Genomic DNA, 23,699 nt, shown 5'->3' on the forward strand with positions numbered 1-23,699 from the left:
AGCTGTGATCAGGCCGAGCTCAGACCAGGTTCAGTCCCTGCACTCAGTCGGGGGAGTGTGGGGGCCGACACAGACACCCCAGCAGAAAGGCTCAGTCGGGCTCGACTTTTGTAGCATCAACACTGACTCTGTTCTGTTGCAGCAAATTACACTTCTTTAATTTTAAATAAAAAAGCTACGCAAATCTCTCTTCTTTACCAGATGTTTCCGCGGTGATGGGTGTCTAATCATTAGAGAGAAGGAGAAAAAATACACAGGATTAAATTCACTGACGAGCAGATGAAATATTAAAATCACTGCCCCCCCCTCCACCAGTGAAATAAATCCAGCCTGAATCTGAGAGTAACTTGTCTCTGCAGGAAGATTTTCAGAGAAATGAAGGGAAACCAGCAGCTGATGAGGATCAGCAGCCTGGTCCTTTAAAGACAGATTCAGAGGACACTTAATCAGCCTGAGAGTGTGTGTGTCTGTGTGTCTGTGTGTCTGTGTGTGTGTGTTGGGTGTGGTGACCTGGTGTGGACCTGCCAGCTCAGCCTCCATCATGTAAACCTCGTTAAGACGTCGCAGTAATCAGAGCGTGAAACACTGACGGCGTTCCTCTTTTCTTCTACCGCCATGTTTATCCTCACTGCTCGACTCAGCGCCCGACGCCCAGAAACATTAGGTTTTATTATTAACACTCTGCATTTTTTATGAATGAGGTCTGCAGAGAAACATCTGCAGAGCACAGAAACACAGAGGCCGCTGAACAGAGAAAATAAATGACGGAGGAATAATCACTGAGAGTTTGGAGACGGAGACTCAGGCCTGGGTTTACCGTCTCAGTAGGATCAGGTTTACAAGAAGAAGGCAAACAGAACAGAGGGCAGAGATCTGAGCCCAGACCCTCACTGGGAAGGATTTCCTCCAGAATTTCTGCAGTAAAATATGTAACAAAGCTTCCTGAACTTCACCACCACCAAAAGGAGATCAAAAAAACAAACTGAGAAACACAAGAGGGAATGAAAGCTCTGCGTATCCGTGACCGGTTCTGCCAGTCTCTGATGGATGTCCCTCAAAAGGCCTCACAACCATGTGTGTCTCTGTGCAGAACTGCACTTAAAAAAGGCTTCATTTAGTTCAAACAAGAGAAACATTCAAGTCAGTTTCCCTTCATTCAGACGGGCCCAGAGACACCGAGGTCTGTGAAAACACCCAGAACTGAGTCCGACTCAAATTTCACAGTCATATATTTATTAAGGTTTGAAAAGGTTTAAATTACAGCTCTGAAACATGGAGCAGATAAATGCTTCTGATCAGAGTTCATCTAAATTATATCACATCAACCAGCCCCCCGCTGTCCTCAGGTCGGTGTCCCACACCACTGAAGTGCTTTAGAGCCAGGCATCGAGCTGTCAATCATCCGGCCGACCCTTCACCCCGACTTCCCCGGGCCGACCCGTCCCGGCAGCTGCTCCTCTGCTCCTTTCTTGTCATTGTGTCGTCTTTTCATTCAGCGAGCGAAGGTCTGAGCCGCTCGACCATTTCCATAATCTCCATTAAACACTTCAAATGGGCGCTTTAAGAGCGCTGCCATCTGCATAATCCCATTAACTCTGGAGCTGCAGCGCCGCGGCCGACACAACGCCGCCACAGCCGGCAGGAGCTGCGGCTCAGGTGGAAGAAAAAGTGGCAGAGAAAAGGCAGATTTAGTTTGTGTCAGGTTTGTGAATGAATAAAAGGAACGAGTAGAGGAGGAGAAGGAGAGGCCTGACAGCTGAGGGCGGAGATGGAGACGCAGCCAAAGCTGCTCAGAGAAGAAAAAATAGAAATCTTTTTAGTCTAAAAGCTTCATCCTGGTGTAAATCTGTTGGTGCTTCCCTCTGTCTGGGGAAAAGTCCGCTTACAGAGTTTCCTGTCTCCCCCCCTCCTCTCTCTCCTCCCCCCTCAGATGAAGGAGAAGAAAAACAGATTCATGCTTTCTGATGACAAGAAAAGTAGGTCAGATTTAAATTCAGACCAAATCCGGGCATTTCAGCGTCGCGCTGACGCTCGTAAAACACCGGCTGGCTGCTCGCTCCGCTCCACTCACGTCTGATCTCACTGAGGAAAAACCTGAAGCCTCAACAGGCCTCAGACCGTTTAAGAGTTTTTACAAACCTGATTTTTTTAAATAAACCTGAGCGCCAGAGTCACAGAGGGTAAAGACCCCGAGAGCCGCGAGCAGAGACGGAAATGAAACATCCATCACAGATCAAAAGGTCGATAAAAACCAGGAGACTGGTTTGGTGATTAATTAACCACAGACGCCTCCTGAGGGAAACACTAATGAAGCACAGGGAGAAAAAGAACTGGTTCCGTTTGCAGCTTCATCTTCTGCAGTGAAGGGAGGAGACGGATGATGTAGGACCAGGAAATAACGGGTCAGAATATGTCGACTGCAGCCTAAAAACCCGGTTTATGTACAAATAAAGTGTGTTTTAGTTGTGGAGTGAAGACTGATGGTTGACAGACCCAAGGTTCTGATGACATTTAGAAAAAGTTAACGTGTCCCGTCTTGTGCTTCAAGTCAATGTTCTGTCTTTAACCATAAAGACCTCCATCTGTCCTGAACCCCAACCAAGAGCTTTATTTGGTCTAAAGAGAAACATGGAGAGAAAAAGACGCCGACGCTGAATCGATGAAGTCATTTATCAAATGTAACTGTGGTGTTTGGACTTTCCGTCCTCATCAGGTAAACTCTGTGTCAGCTGGTGCTGCAGCAGATGTTGGAAATGAGAAAATGAGTTGTCCGTGAATGTTTTGTGTTGTGTACAATGTGAGATCATTTCCTCGTTATATTCCAACAGATCCGGTAAATGAAGGTGATGTTGTTCAGGCTGGGAGGAACATGGAGAGCCTGAAGGAAAATATCAGATCCATCTGGAGCTGCTGGGCATGTGGGACATGTTGGACATGTCCATCACAGTACGTCTAAATCAAATCCTGATAAAACGTGTTGACTGACATCATCAGTTTTTATTTCCCACGTTCGTTTGATACAAGCTCTCAGCTCTGATGACGTGAAGAATAAAAACAACGCGGCGGCTGCTGTTCTGATTGGTCTGTCCTCAATGATTCATGAGTCGTCTCCGAGCAGGAATTCCAGGTCATTCATAATAAATAACAGCAAACATTAGAGTTTGTGCTCTGACGCTGACAAAACCAGCACAGACACTGACCTGAGGTCTGCTCAAAGTATAAAGAAACACACCTAACGTGAACACAGACGAGTTCTGTTTGTCACAACATGCCTGAGCCACTTCCAACCAGTCAGTTCCAGTTAAAACCAGTTAGCAGCGTCCAGAACAGAAGCAGGTCAGAGCGAATGTTTCAGGTTGTCTGTGGATCTGTCCCGCTGTAGATCTGATTTATAATTCAGAACAAGATTTAACCCGCTGACACTCTGTCCCCACGAGAACCCGTACCTCATACTGAAACCTGGACTCAAGACTTTATCAGGTCAAACACACGGACGCAATGACGCTGTCGACCACATCCCTCATCACAGGGTTACACCAACGAGTGTCCTCACAACTAATGTAAGACTGGAATGAGTGTGTGTGAGTGTGTGCCTGGCAGATCATTTGCTTGGTTTTAAATTTAGTAATTTCACATTATTTTTTACAGTGTGGTCAGAACAGCTCATCAGAAACACAGCAGACTCAGCTGCTCTGTGTGTGTGTGTGCGTGCGTGTGTGTGTGTTTGTGCATGTGTGTGTTTTCCATCAAACCCAAGCATCCTCACATCATATTCAGAGGCTGAACTGTTTCAGACGTTTCAGATGGATCTGGATCTGGGTTTCTGCTCTGTGTTCAGGACACTGTTCTGCTTGACTCTCTCAGCTCTCACAGCAGCAGCTGTTTTCAGAGAAACATCTGTAAAAAGCCTATGTCCTCGACCTGCTGAGCAGCAAACAGCAGACAGACTCGGTCAGAGAGCAGCTGGTGAACATGGTGGAGCATTTAGCAGCTGGTGGAGAACAAACGCAGAGCTAAAAGAGAGGAAACACTGGACTGAGAGTCATCAGGTGGACTCAGAGACCACTCCAGATGAAGGATCCTGTCGATATGTGACTGATGGATGTGGAGATAAGAAACTGAAAACTCTTTCAATCATTTTATCATGTCTAAGGTGATAATCAGTCAGTGTGTGTCCAGTGTGTGTTTAAAGCCACAATGGGCTCGACAATGTTTAAACGCATGTGTTTACTGGTTCTGGGTCTTTGAGCACTGAGTTCTATAGTTTTCTGTTTTCAGTCTGTCCTCAGACGATGGCAGAAGGAGCAGCCTCGGTCAGGAGGAGGGGTTGGCGTGGTGTATAATATACAACCACAGGCTTCAAAATCATTTCTGAACACCATTTTACAGCCGCTGGGCTGTCACCACACACAATTCAAACGCTCCTCATTAAACTCCACCTTCACATCAGCGTCAAACAGATTCAGAAGGAATAAGATGAAATCTGCCGCCGACAGGAGCAGCTGCACAGATTCACTGAAGAGCGAATCCGATTTATTCCGTTTAGTTTACTGCTCGAGCTTCGGCTGAATGTCGACTCTGTCACAGACAAATTAAAATGCACGTTTTAGATTTTAATGAGAACATGTTTTAAAACGTTAATGTGAAAACAGCTGAGTCGGCGTGCGGGTCAGCGGGTGGATCTGAAGCCTCGCTCACAGCTGGACCCTCCTGTCCAACCTGAGTACGTTATAGATTATAAATTATAGATCAATCAGTAAATATTATAGCTGACACTGTTTCAGACTGATGATGATCAACAAATAAAACACGCTTCACCACAAATATACAACATATCTCTGCCTCGTGTCCTCAGACCAGAAAATAAAGAGACTCGGGAAAATTTTCTTTCTCATCGGGGATGAACAGTTTTTGTTTTGTGTCTGTGAAACTCGTTTTCTTTGAACTCAAATTTAATGAGCAGCTTCTTAATAACTGCAGCAACTAACACTTTCTTGAAAGATCCTGATAATTTTAGAGCAATTATGAGGTTTCCAGGGAATTTACTGGACAATACGAGACCTGTAAAATAAAGAGACACAAATCTTTTCCAAAGAAATGCGTGATTTCTCCAGATTTTTGATCACACAGAAGTAAATGTATTTATACAACGAGTTTACGTGAAAGACAATTTCTTCTTCATCTTTGAATTAACTGCCCTCCCATGTCTCACTCTGCCTTTAACATAACGACAGGGCCTGTGCTCAGTGACGGAGGGAAAAAAGGAAATGTCGTCTTTGGACTTTGAGGAATTCCTGATGGAATCAGCAGGATGACTTACTCAGATTTTACTCGTCATCTCGTGCCGTCTCAGAGTCTAACCCGGCGGCTGTGAGCAGTTTATCTGGAGATAAATCCGTTGTGCGGCAGGTTTCAGCCCTGTGGGCAGCAAAGTCTCCACAGGAGGATCAACAGGGTTAAATACTGCAGCCTGCTAAAGGGCACGTTGGCAGCAGGTCAGGACCATGCTGATTGTCTGCCCCGCCGGGACCTGAATCTGTGACCTGCAGCCCTCGAGCTCACCTTCAGGCTCCTCCCATATCCAAACAGACCAATAAGGAGCCCAAAGAGACAGAAAACCGAGGGAGGAAACACCATGCTGTGTGTAGTTTGTCAGCGTCTCAATCACCTCAAGGACTCATCCAGACCAGAGACGGCACCAGTCTCCAGGTGTCCTGCCCTGAATCGCTCCCCTCTGTGTCTCAGCTCCGTCCACAAACACACCTTTTGTTTTGAGCTGTCGATAATTCAGGTTAACACCACTGTGAATACTCCGGAGGACTCTCTAATCCTGTTAGAGGAACACCTGAGCTGCAGGATAATCCTATTTAAACCTCCTCACACACACACTGAAAACACACACCAACACACAGAGTAAACACAGCGCTGAGAGAAACACTGAATATCTGACGGGACAACACCTGGACCTCAAACCTCTGACACCACACGGTCCTCCTGCAGCATCAGTCCTGCTCATGTGTCCAGCAGACAGTCGGGCGACTGTTGGACACTGTGAGACGCTGCTGTTGGACTCAGTGAGTTTACTCTACTTCACTTTAAACAACAGCATCCACCAAATGAATGCCATGTGATGTTACACCCCGTCAGGCCTAGCAGGTCCCGTCAGACCCTTTTTGGTCTCAAGCTGCAATTCTTCGTCTCCAGGCTGCACATAAGCAAACGCACACAGGTGTGTGTCTCTCAGACTTGTACAGACTGGGCAACACAAACACAGGTGTCATGTTTATCAAACCACAATGTAAAGAAAACGTAGAAGAAATCAGGGAACAGAAACCAGTTTCACTGCAGCGTCAGTGTCAAGTCCCAGAGAGCTTTGCTGCAAGAAACATCCAATCAGAGAGCTTCAGGCTTGCTACTTGCCTGAAAATGATGGAATTCTGGACCTCAGTTATTTCACACACAGAACTGTGCAAAGGTTTAAGGCTCGTCAGATGTTCAGGTTCGTCTCCATCATCAGTCCCTGCAGCAGGACAACGAGCCAAAACACACAGCCAGAGTCAAAAAGAACCATCTTCAGAGACCAGAGGGACGAAGGGTCCTGCAGCAGATCTGGTCTGGTAACAGGAAATGATCTGATTTATTTTTTTCCTCTTCACTGCACTCATCATTTTCCTTTAACAGACTAAAACGTTTCTACAGACCTGTATGTGTGATGTGATAATTAAGTCAGTGAACTCCGTTCTCTGACTCAGACACACCGCTCTGACAGAAAAAGTGTTCAGGACGTGTCTCAGGACACACCGGGGTAAAATTGCTGTTTGCCTGTATAGTTGAGCCTGAAAAATAAAACAGCAGTTTGTCACAACAAGCTGAGCCGCATTACTCCACCAGCAGGTGGGTTTCCATAGAAACCAATAGATGTGGCTGTTTAGATTCACATCACTGACCACAGATGTGTGTTGTTCTGAAAAGTTCCTGCTTTGTTCCTGACACCTCGTCCCACTGAGGAACATCAAACCTCACTTTATACACAGTTAGTACCCAACTGTAGTCGTTCACCATCAGACTCTGTTCTTTCTCCAGCTGGTTCATCTCGGTATGTTTTTTTTTTTTTGTGAATTGCACCTTTAGGCGTCAGACTTCAAAGAATTTCTGGATGCCGCTTCACCTCCTTTATTCAAACTTTAGACTCTCTGAACTCATTTTAACTCTTCTCTGCGTCCCAGTGTTTGCGTCCTCAAACGCCCTCTCTCAGCTTCACAGAACTTCAGCCAAAAAAGTCCCATTTTTACCGTTTGGAAAGCTGATACTGGATCATTGAGACGGCCCAGGGAGCTCACTGGTTCTGTTCAGTGAACTTTTCTTTTCAGCCACTTTTTAACAGACATGAGTCAAAGTTTCCACAGTGGTTCTTCCGCAATGTGTTTGTTTTCATAAATCTCATTTTTTTTAAATGGAAAATCTCTGTATCTAATTTCACAAAGTTCACAAAGCTTCACTTTCTGTCTGTGTTTTGCCACATGTTCATAAACTGAAGGTTTCAATGCTCACGAAGCACCATACAAACCATGCTGTCACACACACAAATCAATAACTGATCAGTTTCACACTGGGCGGAAGATTTACTGCAGATGTCACACGGTCAACTATTAAGAACATGAGCTGGCCATTCATTGGTTGATCACTGATCACTTTAAGAATTTTTCACCAGCCAATTCTGATTGGTGGCTGATCAATCGGTGCTCATAAATAAACACAAACTCCCAAAACCAGAAACTGCTGACTGAGATGGACTCCAGTGAGCATAAAGGAACAGTTCATACATCCACACAGAAGAAGGTCCAACACCAGCAGATCAATTTAAAAACCACATTTTCTCAAACTAACTTTCTGCACTTGTTTTTTTTTTTTCTCCATCAACAAAACTCCACAGAGACTTCAGAGCTGACGGATCTCTGCAGCTTTGTTTTCAGTCACTTTGATTCCAAAGAAAACAGATTTTTTTGTTTGTTTGTTTGCTTGTTTGTTTTTTGTCGTTGTCGGGTGAAGATTCTCCGTCAGAGTTAGAAATAAAAACCAAGTTAAACAAACAAACATTCGAAAGAATCAGATCCAGAAAAAAAAAAAAATTAAAAGCTGCGGCAGCAACTTTAATGGCAACACCAGATATTTCAAATTTATCCCAAACTTAAAAGCACAGTTTTATTCAGTCACGTGCAACTGGATCAAACGTGTAATTTTACACGAGCAGTCAGCTTTGACGGTATAAGTCACTTGTGAAGAAACAATTATTTATTATTAAATTTAATTATTAATTCTACTCGATTATTTGCCTACGACAGAAACAGAGGAAGCTCAGGGGAGAAAAGAAAACAGATTTTACTCTGGGTTTCTGGCTGCAGGAGGATGGATGTCAGTCCAGCTGCTTCACTTCAGTCCACCTTTTCACCCCAAAGACAGAAAGTAAAATTTAAAGAGTCTTTCAGGGAGCATGTGACTGACGGTCCTGACAGTCCACTGCTCGCCGACGTAACCTTACTCTGTTTTTCTTTCCCCTTACTCAAATCTCAAGCTGCCTGAAAGGTCAGAGGTCACCATCTGCTCCAAGCTCCAGAAACCTCAAGATCCCTCACCGTGGACCCAATGGACCAATCAGAAGACAGGATGGAATGAACCGGGTTAGGATAGCAACGGCAGCCACCTGTGGTACTGTATCAGGTTACGCTGTCACGTCGTGCCGTCTCATTGCGTCTAACTTTCACATCACATTGACGTCACAATACCTCACGCCGTCACATGACGTCATTCTTTCACCTCCAACCAAGCTCTCACATCACGCTGTCACGTCGCAGTGTCGTATCGTGTCATGCTTTCACCTCAAGTCACACTCAATGTCATGTTGTCATGTCACGCTGTCACATTATACCGTGACATCACAGATCACGTCACACAGGCCATTAAATTGTCACTCTGTTACAACACGCCATCACCTTACATCATATCACCTCACCTTAATTTAACATCACATCATGTAACGTCATGCCGCCACACTGGCCTGTTATTTCATGGCACAGCGTCACACCATAACATCACATCACTGTCATGCTATCACATCATGTCACTAGCCGCAGTCACATTATAGTGTCACAAACACTTCACGTTTAGCCACGTAGAAGTGATGCAGTGTTGTATGTAGACTGTTCAGCACGTTTGAGTTGACATACATGTTGGAAGTGTGTGTTGTTACAGCAGGGAAGATATGATGTCATGAGATAAGAGACTGGATGTGAAAGTATAATCACCGTGAAAACAGACACTGAAACACGAATCTCAATCTAAACCACAGAGGCACGCTGTTCAGCTCAGATCAGTTCAGTTCAGTTCAGATCAGATCTCAGATCAGTTACACTTCCTTCATTTTGACTGAAAGAGACAAACTGGAATCAGGAGTTAAACATCAGTTCCTGTCGGCCAATATGTTGCATCTGTTTCTCAATCTGAAATTTCTCACATGTTCCTGTTTGATGAACTGACGCTCAGAAGAAACTGCAGAAAAGCAGCAGATCACACTGAGGATCTGATTTGATGTGAAAAAAGTTTTCTGAGATAATTAACATTTAAATCTGTTTAAACCCATTTACTGCATCAAAGAGAAAAGCTTGCTAAGAAAAAAAAAAGATTTATTCAATTAATACATCAGTATGTATAACTACGAAATCTAAACAACCAACAGCATCTTCTTCTTCTTCAGAGTCATAAAGATATTAACTACATGAAATCATCTGATCAGATGGTTCCCTCTGTTTCATAAAGGTGAATACAAAGTCACTCACAGAACAGATGTACCGTCTGAATATGAAGATGAATTTATTCCTCCTGCAGACTCCTTCAGTGTGTCACTCGCTGCCATCGTCATTCATCCAGAAACTGGCTATGAGCTCTGATTTAATGATGGAATCAATAAAACATGATTCCAACAACAATGCACAGGATTTCTTTTTTTTCTCTGAAAAATGACAAGCCGTCATCAGTCTCACAGGCTGGAGCCCAGTCCAGCTCACGGGCCTGAAACCAGGGAGGCTGATGCTTCTCACCAATCCTGCAGCAATCGTCAACGCTTTCATTTTATTTATATTAGTTTTACATGTACGATATATTATGTTGATATATGATTTCTACATTTTCATGTCTTGCTCTGATTCTTTCATTTGTACAGATTTTACTGTTTACTGTCGTTAAAAAAAACACACTTTAATTTGCTAAAACAAAGTGGAAAACAACATCTGTCTGCAGGTTAGCAGCAGAGGAGAATCAAACCAAATCAAATAATACAGAATAAAAGTTCAGATTGTTAGTGTACATTCAGAGCCGTTTTTCTGTTTCACAGCCTGCCTTAAAAATGGAGGGAAGCACTTTTCATTATCTGATTTTTGATTGAATTATTTAAAAAATCACCACAGTTCATTCTGTGTGTGTGTGTGTGTGTGTGAGTGAGTGTGTGTGTGTGTGTGTGTGTGTGAGTGAGTGAGTGTGTGTGTGTGTGTGTGTGTGTGTGTGTGTGTGTGTGTGTGTGTGTGTGTGTGTGTCACCACGATAGCATCACAACCGTGAAGAATATAGCAACCAAACTTTCCAGGTGTGTAACTGATTTAACTTATTATTATATGGTGACGAAAAAAAAAAAAAGACTTTTACTGTATTTAAATACAATTTTTGCCGGATCAGGGAAAATCATTTATGATTTATTTCAAATCACTGACTTAAATCTCAGAGGGTGAACATTAGACAGAGTCTCTTTGTGCAGTTACACACAGCAGGGAAATAAGAAGCTTTACAAGTAAAAATGTTACGCAGCAAAAGACTGAGGAAGAGACTTCACGTCTGCCTTTCTGGGACATACAGGTGCAGAGCTCTGTGTGTTTGGAGACAACAGTTGCACTTGTCATTACCACATGAACAGATTATTCATTTGTGATCATTTCAAAACACTGGCCGTGTACAGAACTACATTCAGTAAATGTCCATTTTAAGTCGTTTTCCTTCATCCAGGAACATTTGACATCAGTGTCCTGAGGTTTTAATAAAATCCCATTTGATTCCTGAAAATGAACAAAGCTGATTTCTTCAGGAAACAGGTTGAAATAATCTCCGTTTGGCTGATTTGATTTTAGGTTGATGGTGAAAACAGCACAGCGTGCTGAAAACTGACAGAGTGAGACAGACGTGGAGAAGTGAGGTGGACTTTTTCGCTAACAGTTTCCCCCTGCTTCCAGTCTTTGTGCTAAGCTAGGCTAAACACACCCTGGACCTGACTATGCAGTGACACACAGATGAAACTGGAAATTTTCTTCAGAGAACGAGAGGATTTACCTGCTCCTTTAAATGAGAGTGTGGTTTCTGCAGCTGCTGCAGAGAAACAGAAATAAAGCTCAAACTAAAATCTTCAGAGAGTTTTGGATGCAGTGTTTCTGATCCCGTCTCCTGATCTGACCTGCTCCACTCTTTATGCTGCTTTTCAGGCCAAATTTCATCAGAAAACAGTGAAAGGTTGCAGCTTTTCACCCTCCTCCTCCTGCTCTGTGTGCTCGAGCCAGGACTTCAAAGTTTCCCTGGCATGCGTGTGTGTGTGAGTGTGTGTGCGTGTGTGGGGGGTGTGTGTGTGTGTATGTGCACATGCACGCACAGATCCAATGAAATGTGGGTCAGGCATTAAAATGCATGAGCGGGGAGCAGAAAGCATGATGAAGTGCTGAGACACGAGGAGGAGAGAATATAAAAATAACTGGAGGAGCGGCTCTGACAGAAACCTCTCCCTGCTGACGCCACGCTGCCGCGCCATTGGTCCATCCTACCGACAAAAACACCCAGAGAACGAGCTCCCGTCACTGCTGACAGAAACACATCCATCCACAGAAACACGGACAGTTTCCAAGAATAACAACAACCAACAATAAAAAGCACTTTTTCAGATTACGTTTTTTTTTTTTAAAAAAACAAGCCAAACAGCTCATTAACTATAAATTATGTTTACACACAGACTCACTCACAGACCAACAATAAGAACCAGTGGAAGGATTTGACTGCACGTTACCTGACGTTCTCTTCCTGTCAACCTGCAGAGCATCATGTGATCAATCGTGTGATCCTTCAATCAACTAAATGCATAAAAATCTGAGACTAAATGTAAATAAGTGGAAAACGAGCTGTCACATCACATCACGTCATGATCCTGTCGTACAAAGAACACAAAGTTTTTCATCCACATTCTCCGTGAATCACACCGTGTGGGATTAAGGACCACTCCAGTGTTATTTCACTTTTCAAACACTAATACACACTTACACACTTACTAACACACTTAATACAAGTTTCACAGTCTGATGAAATGTTTCAGATGAATGTCCTTTCTTCCAGGTGTCTCTCTCTGTTTCTATGAAAATCACCTCAGAGACTTCAAACCGTCTGAGCAGAGGTCACAGTCTGTGTTTCACATTCTCACAACATTGTGGTCGTACCGTGTGAGATCTGGAGTTTAAACATCGGCTCAGTGAAAGGTTTACAGCTAACCCAAAAAACTAAATCCAAGACCTGCATGCAGACAATCGTCATGTTCATCAGCTCAAACTGACAAAGACACTGACAATCAACTGGTAAAATGACAAACTGACACAAACTGTGTGACGAATGTCACTGTGTCTGAAAACAAAGAGGACTGTGTTTGTTTTTATACTGAGAAAATATAAAGACCCTGAGGAGGAAAGTGTGCTTTAAACGGCTTCAGGTTTTATTGTTTTACTTTTGGAGAATTTATAAGTCGAACATATTTCACCTAATTTTACAGATTCAACGAGTGGAGGCTGTGAGACACAGACGGCGAACAGTTTCATCTGCGCGATGAAAAGATTCAGAAAAGTTTTCTAAAGATTACGACGGGAAGTACAAACTACAGATGAACTAAAAGTTTAGAAATAATTATTACGTTTCGGGATAAAAACAGCTCGAGGGATCTGATTCTGTCACCTTTATCTGAAACCTCATCAGTGTTCGAACTCACAGAACTTTATTTTAAATTCTTATTTTAAATTTTAAATTTAAAAAGGTTTCCAGAGACTCCGAATCTGTCTCGTACACAGGATAAAAAAAAAAAAGAATAATAATACGCAAGAAATCTACAGGGAAAAAACTGAATTTAAGAAAAACTGTTTTGAAAAGAGAATGTGAGAGAAAAGACGGATCAGTGTGGCAGTCAGATCATTTCCTCTGGAGACGACGACGGAAACTCAACTTTTGTTTGTTTCTGAATCTGTGAAATATTGATGATGATGATGATGATGTTAATAACAGAGCCGCTCGCCTCCTGTGTTCGGACTGTTCTGTACGTTTCAGGAAATTTCATTTCATCCGTGTCTGTTCTGTAACCGTCCGTGTGTCTGAGGCGACGCCCGGCTGCTCTTCGTGCAGGTCTGGGTGAAGGTTTTGGGGGGGGGGGGGTTAGTGGGATGAAGGAGGGGAGGGGGTGTGACCTCCGAGGCAGAACAAAATGGCGGCTGCAGCTGTGTTTTTAACTCTGAACGAAAACCATCCGCCATTTTCTCCCCCAGCAGCACAGAGAGTCAGGAGGAGAGACGAACAGAGAGGTGGACAGACACAGGACAAACCGAAGGACAGTGGGTGGGTGGGGTGGCTAACGAGCTGCTTAATCCATCCATCTGATTAACCAGGATTAACCAGTGATGAAGAGGTGATACACAGGTGAGGATGACGCTGAATTTTAAAAAGTGAATTTGTCCCTCCTGAGAGTAGCTGACACGGAACCTCTGAGTCGCGTCTCAGCTCTGGACCACAAGACAGGACTCAGACCTTTGACCCCAGTGACTGTTCCCTCACGTCTCATGTCTCATATTCTTCCAGCTCTGATTTGGTTCCAGCGGAACCGGTCCGTCCACTTAAAACAGGCTCCACCCTCTTTGAAGTCCGCAGCCAATCAAAGTGAGTCTTTCTGAGGACTGAACCTGCATCTCCTCCAGGAGACACATTGACAGAGTTCAAAATACCACATGCTATCCATGACCTGCAACAGTGAACACAGTATAAGATCCAGCAAACCACACAATGTTCCACACAGGTTCCACAAGCAGAAACATGCCCACGTGGTCCATGACCGAGACCTCAGGCTCAGGGTCCATCCCCGTCCTCTGGGCAATCTCTACACTTTGGCACCACAACTCTTCCAACTATTTCACTCAGTAGCTCTAACAAAAGTGAAGACAGCACCATCTCTGAAGCTACACTGTGACACAGACGGGTCTCAGGATCCTGTCACGAAGCAGAGACCACGTTAAAGCCCTGCATCTTCCCCAACAGTACTGCAGGTAGTGTTGATAGTGACTCAAGGACACTTGGTGGAGGAGCTGGGAATCGAACCACCGGCTCTGTGAGTGGACGACCTGCTACACCTGCCGAGCCACAGCTGCCAAGTTTAAAGTCCTCACACACCATTCTGCAAATCACTGTTCATACAAGAGGCACACACAAACACACACACTACAGGACATAGTCCCCTAATGTTCCACAACAACAAACTATAAGATAAAGCCTCGACAGACCAACCACCCGAGTCCGTTTCAGCTTTTTCAGTCTGGTTCCTTCAGAGCTGCTGTGGATGATGAATCAGTCTGAAGTGGATTCATTCAGGATGAACTCATGTTTTCCGCTGTTTGTCCGACTCACACGTTGGTTTTTATTAAATCCATCAGGAGTTCCTCATCGCTTCAGACTCTCTGAGTCTTCACTTTTTTTTCTGGAGCTGTTTGCTTTGAGGAAACCGTAATGAAGTTAACATTTTTGGGGTTTTGTGTTTGGGGTTTTGGCTTTGGGACACCACAGCCAGAGGAACACTTCATTATCTCATAATTTCATTTACTGAAAGTAAAGAGTCCAGTCACAACTAAAAAATGTTATATTTGACCTCCACACAGCAGCAGGTCTGAGATCAGCCTGAGCACAGAGTCTGCTGACAGCAAGCTACAGGAGACGACACAAAGAGCTTCAGTCTGCAGAGACACAGCCGAGAAATCCTGCAGCTCAGCAGAAACAACACAACAGGACGGTTTTTAAAGAGGCTACGGCAACACGACGGGGACAAAACCTACCATTCAGATCACTGTGATTCCTTCAGGAGAATGAATGAAGACGATGACGTCCTGACACAACTTCAGATTACTGGGAGTTCAGGTTATAGGTCACTGTGCTGCTTTTACTTCAGTTGTTATTTTACTGATTGATGACTGAAATGATTAACTGGGAGTCGACCAATGAATCAGCTAATGATTTCGGCTGGAAGGCAGGAACATCCTGAGATTAGCTGCAGTAACAAATAAATGACTCCTGTCTCCTCTGTCTTCAGATACCACTTTCAGCTTTTCTTAAATATGTCAGCCGATGTTATTCTTACATATTCTTCAGCCCACAGATACTTCAAAAAGACAAGAAGTCAACAAAACCCTGCGTCAGTCAGTGAAACTGAACCGAAGCCATAAGAGGTTTCCTGCCTTGATCAGACACTGGTCAAATATTTAATCGACAGGTTTCAATCAAAAGCTCCGCTCATTCTCCAGATCCTCAGGTTTCCTGTTCGAAGACGCCACTGATCGATTGACGGATAGAAAAAATACAAAAACTCCAGCCGTGACAATAGATAGATCGATAAATCGATAGGGAAATTTACTTGTTAGGCGGCTCACACGAAAACAGGAAAACAGAATAAAGTGCAGAGATCAGAGCCATAAACAGTGTTTCAGAGAGGCCAAGTCCCCCCACCACCAAAAACACGGCCCCCAAAATTCTGACCTCACAACAGAAAAGGCTAAAAAAAAAGGCCCTTTTATATTTTCTGTAAATTTTAGACGCAAAGAAGAAAAATTTCTCATCAAACTTTCTCAGCACCTAAAGTGACAGAAGACGTCAGAGCAGCGAAGGATTCAGGTCTTTGTTCGATTAAAATCCATCATCATTTCTGTCAGTCCACCGATCACTGAGCCGAGTAAGAGGAGGTCAGCCGAGGACGAGCACCGCAGGTGAGCTCTGCATCCAGATTCAGATGACGTGAACCTTCACAGGTTCACAGTTTAATTAACGTCTCAAACTTCAGATTTTCAGTGACTGAGAGGTTTCCTGTCGTTTTATCCACGAGTGGAGGGAAAAGTTACTCTCAGGAAGGACAGCTGTTCAGGAGAGAGGGTGAGAAAGAAGAAGAAGATCGGCTCAGGTGTTTGCAGGCGCTCTTTGGATCCAGTTCGATCTTCGTCTTCGTGTTCACATGAAGTGGATCTGTTTAATTCACTGCGTTAAAGCCTCGGTCAAGTCCAGTTCATCAGCGACACCTCGTTAAAATGAGCCGCTCTCATCCCACTGGGATAAAATATATAATGTTAATAATGTTCACTTTCATTCAAACTGTTTCACAGGGGTCTTTCTATTATTTTGTCCATGGTATTTATATCATTAAGTCAGGCTGAATAACAGACATTTGTCAGTGTTTCTGACATTAAATCTCTGAGCCATGGTGTTATATTGAAACCAAACATTGTGCAGAAGGCTCAGCCAACACCGCTGTACAGGTGGCTTTGCTTTCACCTTCAGTGCAGTTCATCTCAGACCAGCTCTACGGGGTTCGGGTCTCGAGACTGTGCAGGTCTTCATCATGTGAAGCCACCATCTGGTCCTGGTCTTTTGATGTTCTGGGTCCTGATCTTGCTGTAGCATCAGAGGCTGCAGTAACACACACTGTCCTATCACTGCCTTTGTACAGGCAGAGGGTTTGAAGTCCTCAGCTGACGTTGGCTCATCGTACGAATCGTTTCTTCATCCCTGAAAAAGGTTTCTATCATATTCACAGGGTTCTTTACTTTGGTAACCTAAACGTTTTTTGGTTTTGTTTTTTTTTGTTTTTTTAAACGTAGAGCAGTTTAACTCTGACCTTTAAGCTGCTGACATAAATTTGGGATAAGGGGGCAAAAACCAGTAGTTCATCCTGCAAACAGAGGATTTTTTTTTTACTGACAGAAAATAAACAGGACACTGAGTGTATTTCAAAATAAAAATTTGCATTTATAAAAAAACAGCACAAATGAACCCACACACAAGAATGATTGGAGTGTGTGATGGAGGAGGAGCTGAGCCACAGTCAGAACGCAGCTAATGGGATTTTATTACTTTAGTTTTTTTTTATTTTCAGTTTCCTCCACTTTTGCAGCACGTTGAAGTTAAATGAATCGATTATTTGAAAGAGTGATATGAAAGAATAAACGATGATAATGAGTCAAACTCAAGCTGCTGCAGGAACATTCAGTGAAACCAGGTGGAAACCAGCTGCTCTCCTGCTGTGAGCGGCTTAAACCCTGAGCAGGGACCAAAGACCAAGACGACTTCTTCTTCTTCTTCTTCTAACATTTAAAAAACAAATATTCACTCAATTCAATTTTGTTTCATTTTCCTTCAGAAATTCACCTCAAAGAGAAAGACAGAGGTTCAGGGCAGAGAGAGCGTACCACATTCAACAAAGCAGAGACATTAGCATCATATGGTCCACGTCTCAGCTGCCAGGTCTCCAAGACAAAAGACTCACAATCTACACTCACAGTCCCACCCTCCTGTGAAGGGGACGTAAAAACAGATTTAGAGTAAAAAAATCTGATTTATGTAAAAAAAAAAAAAAAAAAAAAACGCAAACGCTTTGTGGCTCTATTCCGTAGTGTTTGAATAATTTTTTTCATACATGGAAACGTTTCAGTACATTTTCTCTTCAGGTTCAATGAGTCAAAAGAAAAAAAAAAACAACAAAGTCAAATTTGCAGAAAAGAAAATTCTGCAGCAGAGGATTTACACAATCAGCCACACAGCTTCCCTGGTAACCACACCATCCACTCTGCTGTGTTCATCTGCTGCTCATCTCCTGTCGGCCCACAGGACCGAAGGAAACATACGAATAAAGCTGCTGTGAAACATGACGATGCTACGAGCAGCAGGAAGTTCTGTTCTAAAAAAACAGCCTGACAGCGAAGAGACCAAATCAGACGGCGTCACGCCTTCCACATGTTATCATCACACAGAGAAAAATGTTATGAACGAGGCAGAAGTGAAAAAGAAAGAAAAACGTGGGTTTGGCTGACCTCGCCCACGTGCGTCCACCGAGCGAGAAGTCTGCTCAGTGTGTGTTTCGCCTCTGTGTGTGTGTTTGTCCGTCATGGATGTCTCTGTGAATCAGTGATCGGGTAAAGTGCAGATTTAACACACATCACTGTGAGGTTGTTTTAGCTAAGGACAGTTGTGTGGTTGTTTCTGGAGATTTACGGTTATGGTGAAACCTGGTCCATCAGGACCACGTCCTCAGGACCACGTCCTCAGGCCCCCCACCAGCCGCTGAGCTCTGTAACACAGGGGCTGCATGTGCACACACACTCTTACCAACATGAGTCTGCAGATGAAGCTGCGTCCGTGCTGTTACAGACAGCTCTGTGTTCTGCTGCACACTGTGCTGTACTCACGCTAAGTTAATTTCGTACTGTGTGTGTCAGTGAGTGTGTGTCGGCCATGTGAGGACTGTTTACTGTACATATTTTTTTCCCTGTGGTAATAAAGTTCATCAGGTGATCCATCATCAGAGGTCAAAGGTCAAAAAACAGAAAGGAGCAAAGACTGAAAACTGCAGCTGTCAGATACATGTAGGCAAGAATCATCTACACACACACACACACACACACACACACACACACACACACACATAGTTCCTACAAAGCTAAGAACCGATGAATGGATGAAAATATGAATGAGCTCGTGTGTGGTGAGAAAGAAATGGATGAGTGATCGTCTGTGATTCTCAGATTCTCAGATTTTAACTCAGCAAACAGCCAATCCTCAAACTGTTCTCACGTCACTGTGACCTGAGGCTGCGACACTTCAAACTTATTCCGTGTTCAATGTAACATCACGTTAAAGTGCTCTGTTCTGCTGCTTTCACTCATTACCATGACCTTCCTCAAATTAACTAGAACAAAAAACCTTGTGATGCTGATGTTTCTGTGTGTGAAAATTTCAATTAAAAATAAAACAAATACATTTCACATTTTAAACCTGAGATCTGTGAAGAGAGAGGATCTACAAAGCAGCTCCAACCTGGAATATTCCAGAAATATTTTTCAAATATTATAGAAATATTGTGGGAATATTATGGGAATATTGTAGGGAATACACACACACACACAAACACACACACACCGAGGCTGTAGTTTTCGAGCTTTGACTGAAAAGCCCTGCGTCTCGTTGACTCGCTCTGTTTTCTGAACTTTATCCAAACTCGTGTTCACAGATATTTTTTATGTCAAATGCACTTTGGGGCCAAAACTCAGAGACCGCCAAAATAAAACCATAAAAACCTGCCACATTACAGTAAACTGACTCTACACCGCAGCTTCTTATTGGACAGTTCAGACACCAGCCGACCAATCAGAGAACAAGACAGTGAGCTGCTAACTCTGCTGCCAGGCTCAGAGTACAGTAAGTACTGATATGAAGTGACACGTTGGTGACAGCAGAGGTCACGGGCCGATCAGGACGGAGCTGCTTTTATTTAGTGGTTTTCATTATCGATGAACCCAAATGTTATTCCCTGACGAATCAGCTGATTATTGTTCGGTCCAGACACTGTAAATCTGACTGACTGGAGAAAGTGAAATCCGAGAATCGAGGACATATTGCTTTTGAATTGACTGAAAAAAACTCATCGATTATTGAAACAGATGCCAATAATTCAGTCTTCAGTCAGACGATGGTTTGATGGAGGAAACGATTCAGTTAAAAAAAAACTGAAATGATTGTTTTTGTGTTTATGGAGAAAATTCTTCACTTATTCTCATTAATTTTCACAATAATCATCATGCTTTATCAAACCTCTGCTTCAGTATGGGCCTTACAGAGGGGCCCCTGAGGCTCGGCCCCTCCACTAAAACGAGTTTGCTGCCTTCACTGATGATGGAAACATATTTTGTATTGTATACAGGTTGGAAAACACCTACGCAGGTTTTGATGACATGTGTGGCTCACTCAGATCTGGTTTCCACAGTCTCCAGATTTTTTTCTTGTTAATGTTGGAGCCTCAGTCGTGAAGGATGCTGGGAGAATATTAACATGGACCTGTGGGTTTAATCTGTCTCACAGTCACATAAAAAAAGCACCTGGGCCCTAGTTTAACTGAAGCTGATCCTGATCCATCCGTCCAGACAAGGACTCCCTCAGTGTCCCTCACACTATTTCATACTTCAGTTTAAATGAGTTTAGATTAGTTTAAAGGTCCATGTCACACAAACCCAGAGTGTGAGACCCGCAGACCAGAGCCCAGAAGGCTGGAAGTTGTCTCCCCAACTTCCAGCCGACCCCGTTCCCCCCTCTCACCGGTTCGGGACCGGGTCTTACCTGGGGTTGGAGCTGTTCCAGTAGACCGCGTACCGGTCGGAGATGATGCGGTCGTCGGTGACAGCGGAGCAGAGTCGGAGCAGCAGGCCGAGCAGCAGCAGCGGCGGCGGCCGTCCGGCGCGCTCCATATGCGGCGGCGCGGCGCGCTGCGTACCGGCGAACATCCGCGTCTCTTCTCTTCAGCTCTGAGCGCGCTGTGACCCGCAGGAACCAGAACCAGAACCGAAACACATCAAACACGCAGATGATCCGGGTGAAAGGTTGGTTTATTCAGTCCGGATCCACGCAGGAGATCGATATTCAATATTCATGGACCAGTAGCTGGCGCGGTGAAGTGTTTCCCGGCGGGCAGAGCGATAAGAATCTACGTTATCCAGCATCAACCACCGGTCCTCAAAAACCGGTCAGTTCATTGCAATCCACGGTCCCGAGTCCAGTCCAGTCCCGGCTGTCCAAAAGTTTCATTTTCATTCAGTCAGATCCAGATCAGCGCCGCAGCAGGACCGCCTGCACACTCGGACTCAGTTCGTCCATGTGCGTTCAGCCTTCTGCTGCGGACTAAACCTCCTCAGTCCGACGTTTACGCGCAGAGTTAAAGTCCGGATAAGTCTCCGCTCAAACTCCCGGAGCTCTCGCTCAGGATTTCTGTCCTCTCTGTGTCTCTTATGTAACTGCTCAGCACTTCAAGAGTCTTAGAAACTCTGAAGTATCACCGAGGAGGAGCTGAGAGCGTCGCGCAGCTCACCGGAGCTCCGCCGCGAAGCCACGCCAGCTTTCCCAAAACCTTCCCGCTGATTTCGGCTTGTTTGCAGCCGCTCTGGAAGTTCAGGACTCCTCCGTCAGTCCGCATCAGGAGCGGGTCTGTGGGTCTCCAGGTCTCTGCTCCCGATTCTCTCTCTTTGAACCCGCTGCACAGTCGAACCGAAGAGAGCGGACCCGGTCCGAAACTGGACGAACGAAGAAGAAAGAAAACACGAATCAAAGTTTGTTGGAGCTGCAGGAGGAGCGTTTACAGCGTGTACCGGCGCAGCTCCTCTCTGCTGCTCCCGGTGCGTCCCGCTGGGCGGAGCTTCTGACTCACGGTGTTCTCCCTCCCTCCGCTCTCTCTCTCTCTCTAATAAGAATCAGTAGTACGCCACATGGCCAGAAGTATGTGGACAGCTGCACATGTGTGACAATGACTCCATGCTCATTAATGTGCAGCTCTGCCTGGTTTCAGTCTGTCCACCAGATGTAGAACCTCCTGCAGGAATCCGGTCCCTTTACAGCATCAGCGAGGTCCAGCACTGACTTTGGTGATCAGAAGTGAAGTTGAGTGGAGTTCATCCTCCATGTGTTGGTGCTGCTGTCACCGTGCAGTTACTCTGCAGCCTCGACCCAGCTGCTGATGATCTGTGTCTGATTAATCACGTAGATCATGTCCTCTGTAGATAATGTCCTCTTTCTCTTGCCATCTCCACTGGGCTGCGCTGGGATCAGATCTCAGAGTGCAGATGAGTCAGGTGGGGAAGTGATGCCATGGAAGGCCTCGGAAACATGAGAAACCTGGTTCCACGGGTTTCGCATGTTTTTTTTTTATTTTTTAATGCTTTCTATGTGGACTGAGTCAAACATGGAAAAACTTTAAAGGCTACAAGACTGAACCTTGGTGAGCGGCTCCCCTGAACTTCAGTGCTTCACGTGCTCAAATGGTAGCGATAGCGCCGCCGTGTGGTGAGAAACGAGTTAACAATAATTACAAACGAGTCCACAGGAGCGTCTCATCAAGTACCGGACACTCGTCATCATGGTTACAGTGATAAACACACAGTTAAGGCTGTGGAACAGTGAAAACAAACAATGATGACTGTTGGTTTCAGACAGGAAATAAACAGTGGCCCCTGGTGTCTGAGAGTTTTGATGACCCATCCATCCACCCCGACCTCCTCCCAGACTAAGGCTCTTCGTACGACCTCACCTGACTTCCTGCTGTGCTCCTGTCACAATGGCCACCACACAACAGGTCGTCTAACAGCGTCAGGAACCATGGGTCACAGTAACGAGCCGTGGGTTGGTGTTTGAGGGAGAACAGTCTCTTTGCCAATGGAGGATGATGGAGACTGATATGGACCATGACTATTTGCATCATAAAAATGTTTGTGCCATTTTGAATTTTTTGCTGGACAAATTTTTGACTCCTTATCCTACATCTTTCATCTGATCTTCACCAGACTTGGTACATACCATGTCTGGACACCCCTGAACATGTGTGTCTGTTATGTTTGGTGCAGGAAGATTGGTGAGAGATACATGGCTCCAATCCTGTCTTGGTCTTGTCCTAGGTTCATGGCTCCTGTCCTGGGTCCCTCCACCTACACAAACAGGATTTAAAATGTGGTTCTGAAACTACATGGTCTGAGCTTAATTCATTTGTCAGTGTGTACACACCTGTAGATGCACCTGTAAAAGCCGCAGAAAACTGAAGGTATCATCTTTTAATTCTAAGTGAAAAATCTTTCCAGCTTCAGCAGCTTTAAAAACTTCACATCACCTCAGCTGTGCCTCTCATTGGCTCCTTTCCATGTAACGTGTGCTTCACTCTTGTCGTACCTGAGATCTGCAGACCTGAACACATCTTTTCAGATCCCTGCACACATTCACAAATCTGAAAACACACAAACTACAGTTTCTCTCCACACACGTTTGTACGTGATGTTATTACAGTAACTCTGCACAGAATTCACAGAGTGAGACACGACAGAACAAGTCGTGTTGTGCTGTTCGTCTTCATGCGAGCTGCGGCTCGTACGTGAGAATCAGGAACCAGTGAACCTGTTACTGTGAGGAGTCTCCTCCTTCATCCAGTGATTCAGCACTCATACATATTTTACAGTGTCAGCAAGGTGGGGGGAGGGGGGGCACAGATGAATCTTTCATTTTTGCTTTTAAAATGGGCCCAAAGATTAATGGAGCTGCACTATTAAACTTTCAGGGGGTTCCATGAATAAATGCAGAGGCGTTCAACAACCTCTGACCATGTACACTGAGAGAGTCACAGGTTACTGTGATGAGGAAAACCACATCTGTCTGTTCTTATCAAACCTGAGGACACATCTGGACCAGGTAACGTCTGTCAGAGGAGGTGACGTGTGCGGTCCAGTGAGTCAGGTGGTTTCACATGGGGCCCTGACAGCAACACCCTCTCATATGCTAATTGTCAGCAGGTGGTTGCTGGTTTTTCAGTGTGTAAA

At 44.5% G+C, this 23,699-nt stretch overlaps 1 protein-coding gene across 1 annotated transcript in view; it reads right to left on the reverse strand.

The window, feature by feature from the left end:
* LOC121183421 (ephrin-A2-like) overlaps positions 1 to 21,135 on the reverse strand; it is a 57,084-nt gene extending 35,949 nt beyond the window's left edge. The window contains exon 1 of the mRNA XM_041040486.1: positions 20,470 to 21,135. Within this exon, the coding sequence (XP_040896420.1) occupies positions 20,470 to 20,633 (164 nt within the window). The 5' untranslated portion in view covers positions 20,634 to 21,135. The remainder of the gene's footprint in view (positions 1 to 20,469) is intronic.
* Positions 21,136 to 23,699: the final 2,564 nt, after the last annotated feature.

The sequence above is a fragment of the Toxotes jaculatrix genome, chromosome 6 (genome assembly GCF_017976425.1).
Source record: "Toxotes jaculatrix isolate fToxJac2 chromosome 6, fToxJac2.pri, whole genome shotgun sequence".
Lineage (NCBI taxonomy): Eukaryota > Metazoa > Chordata > Actinopteri > Toxotidae > Toxotes > Toxotes jaculatrix.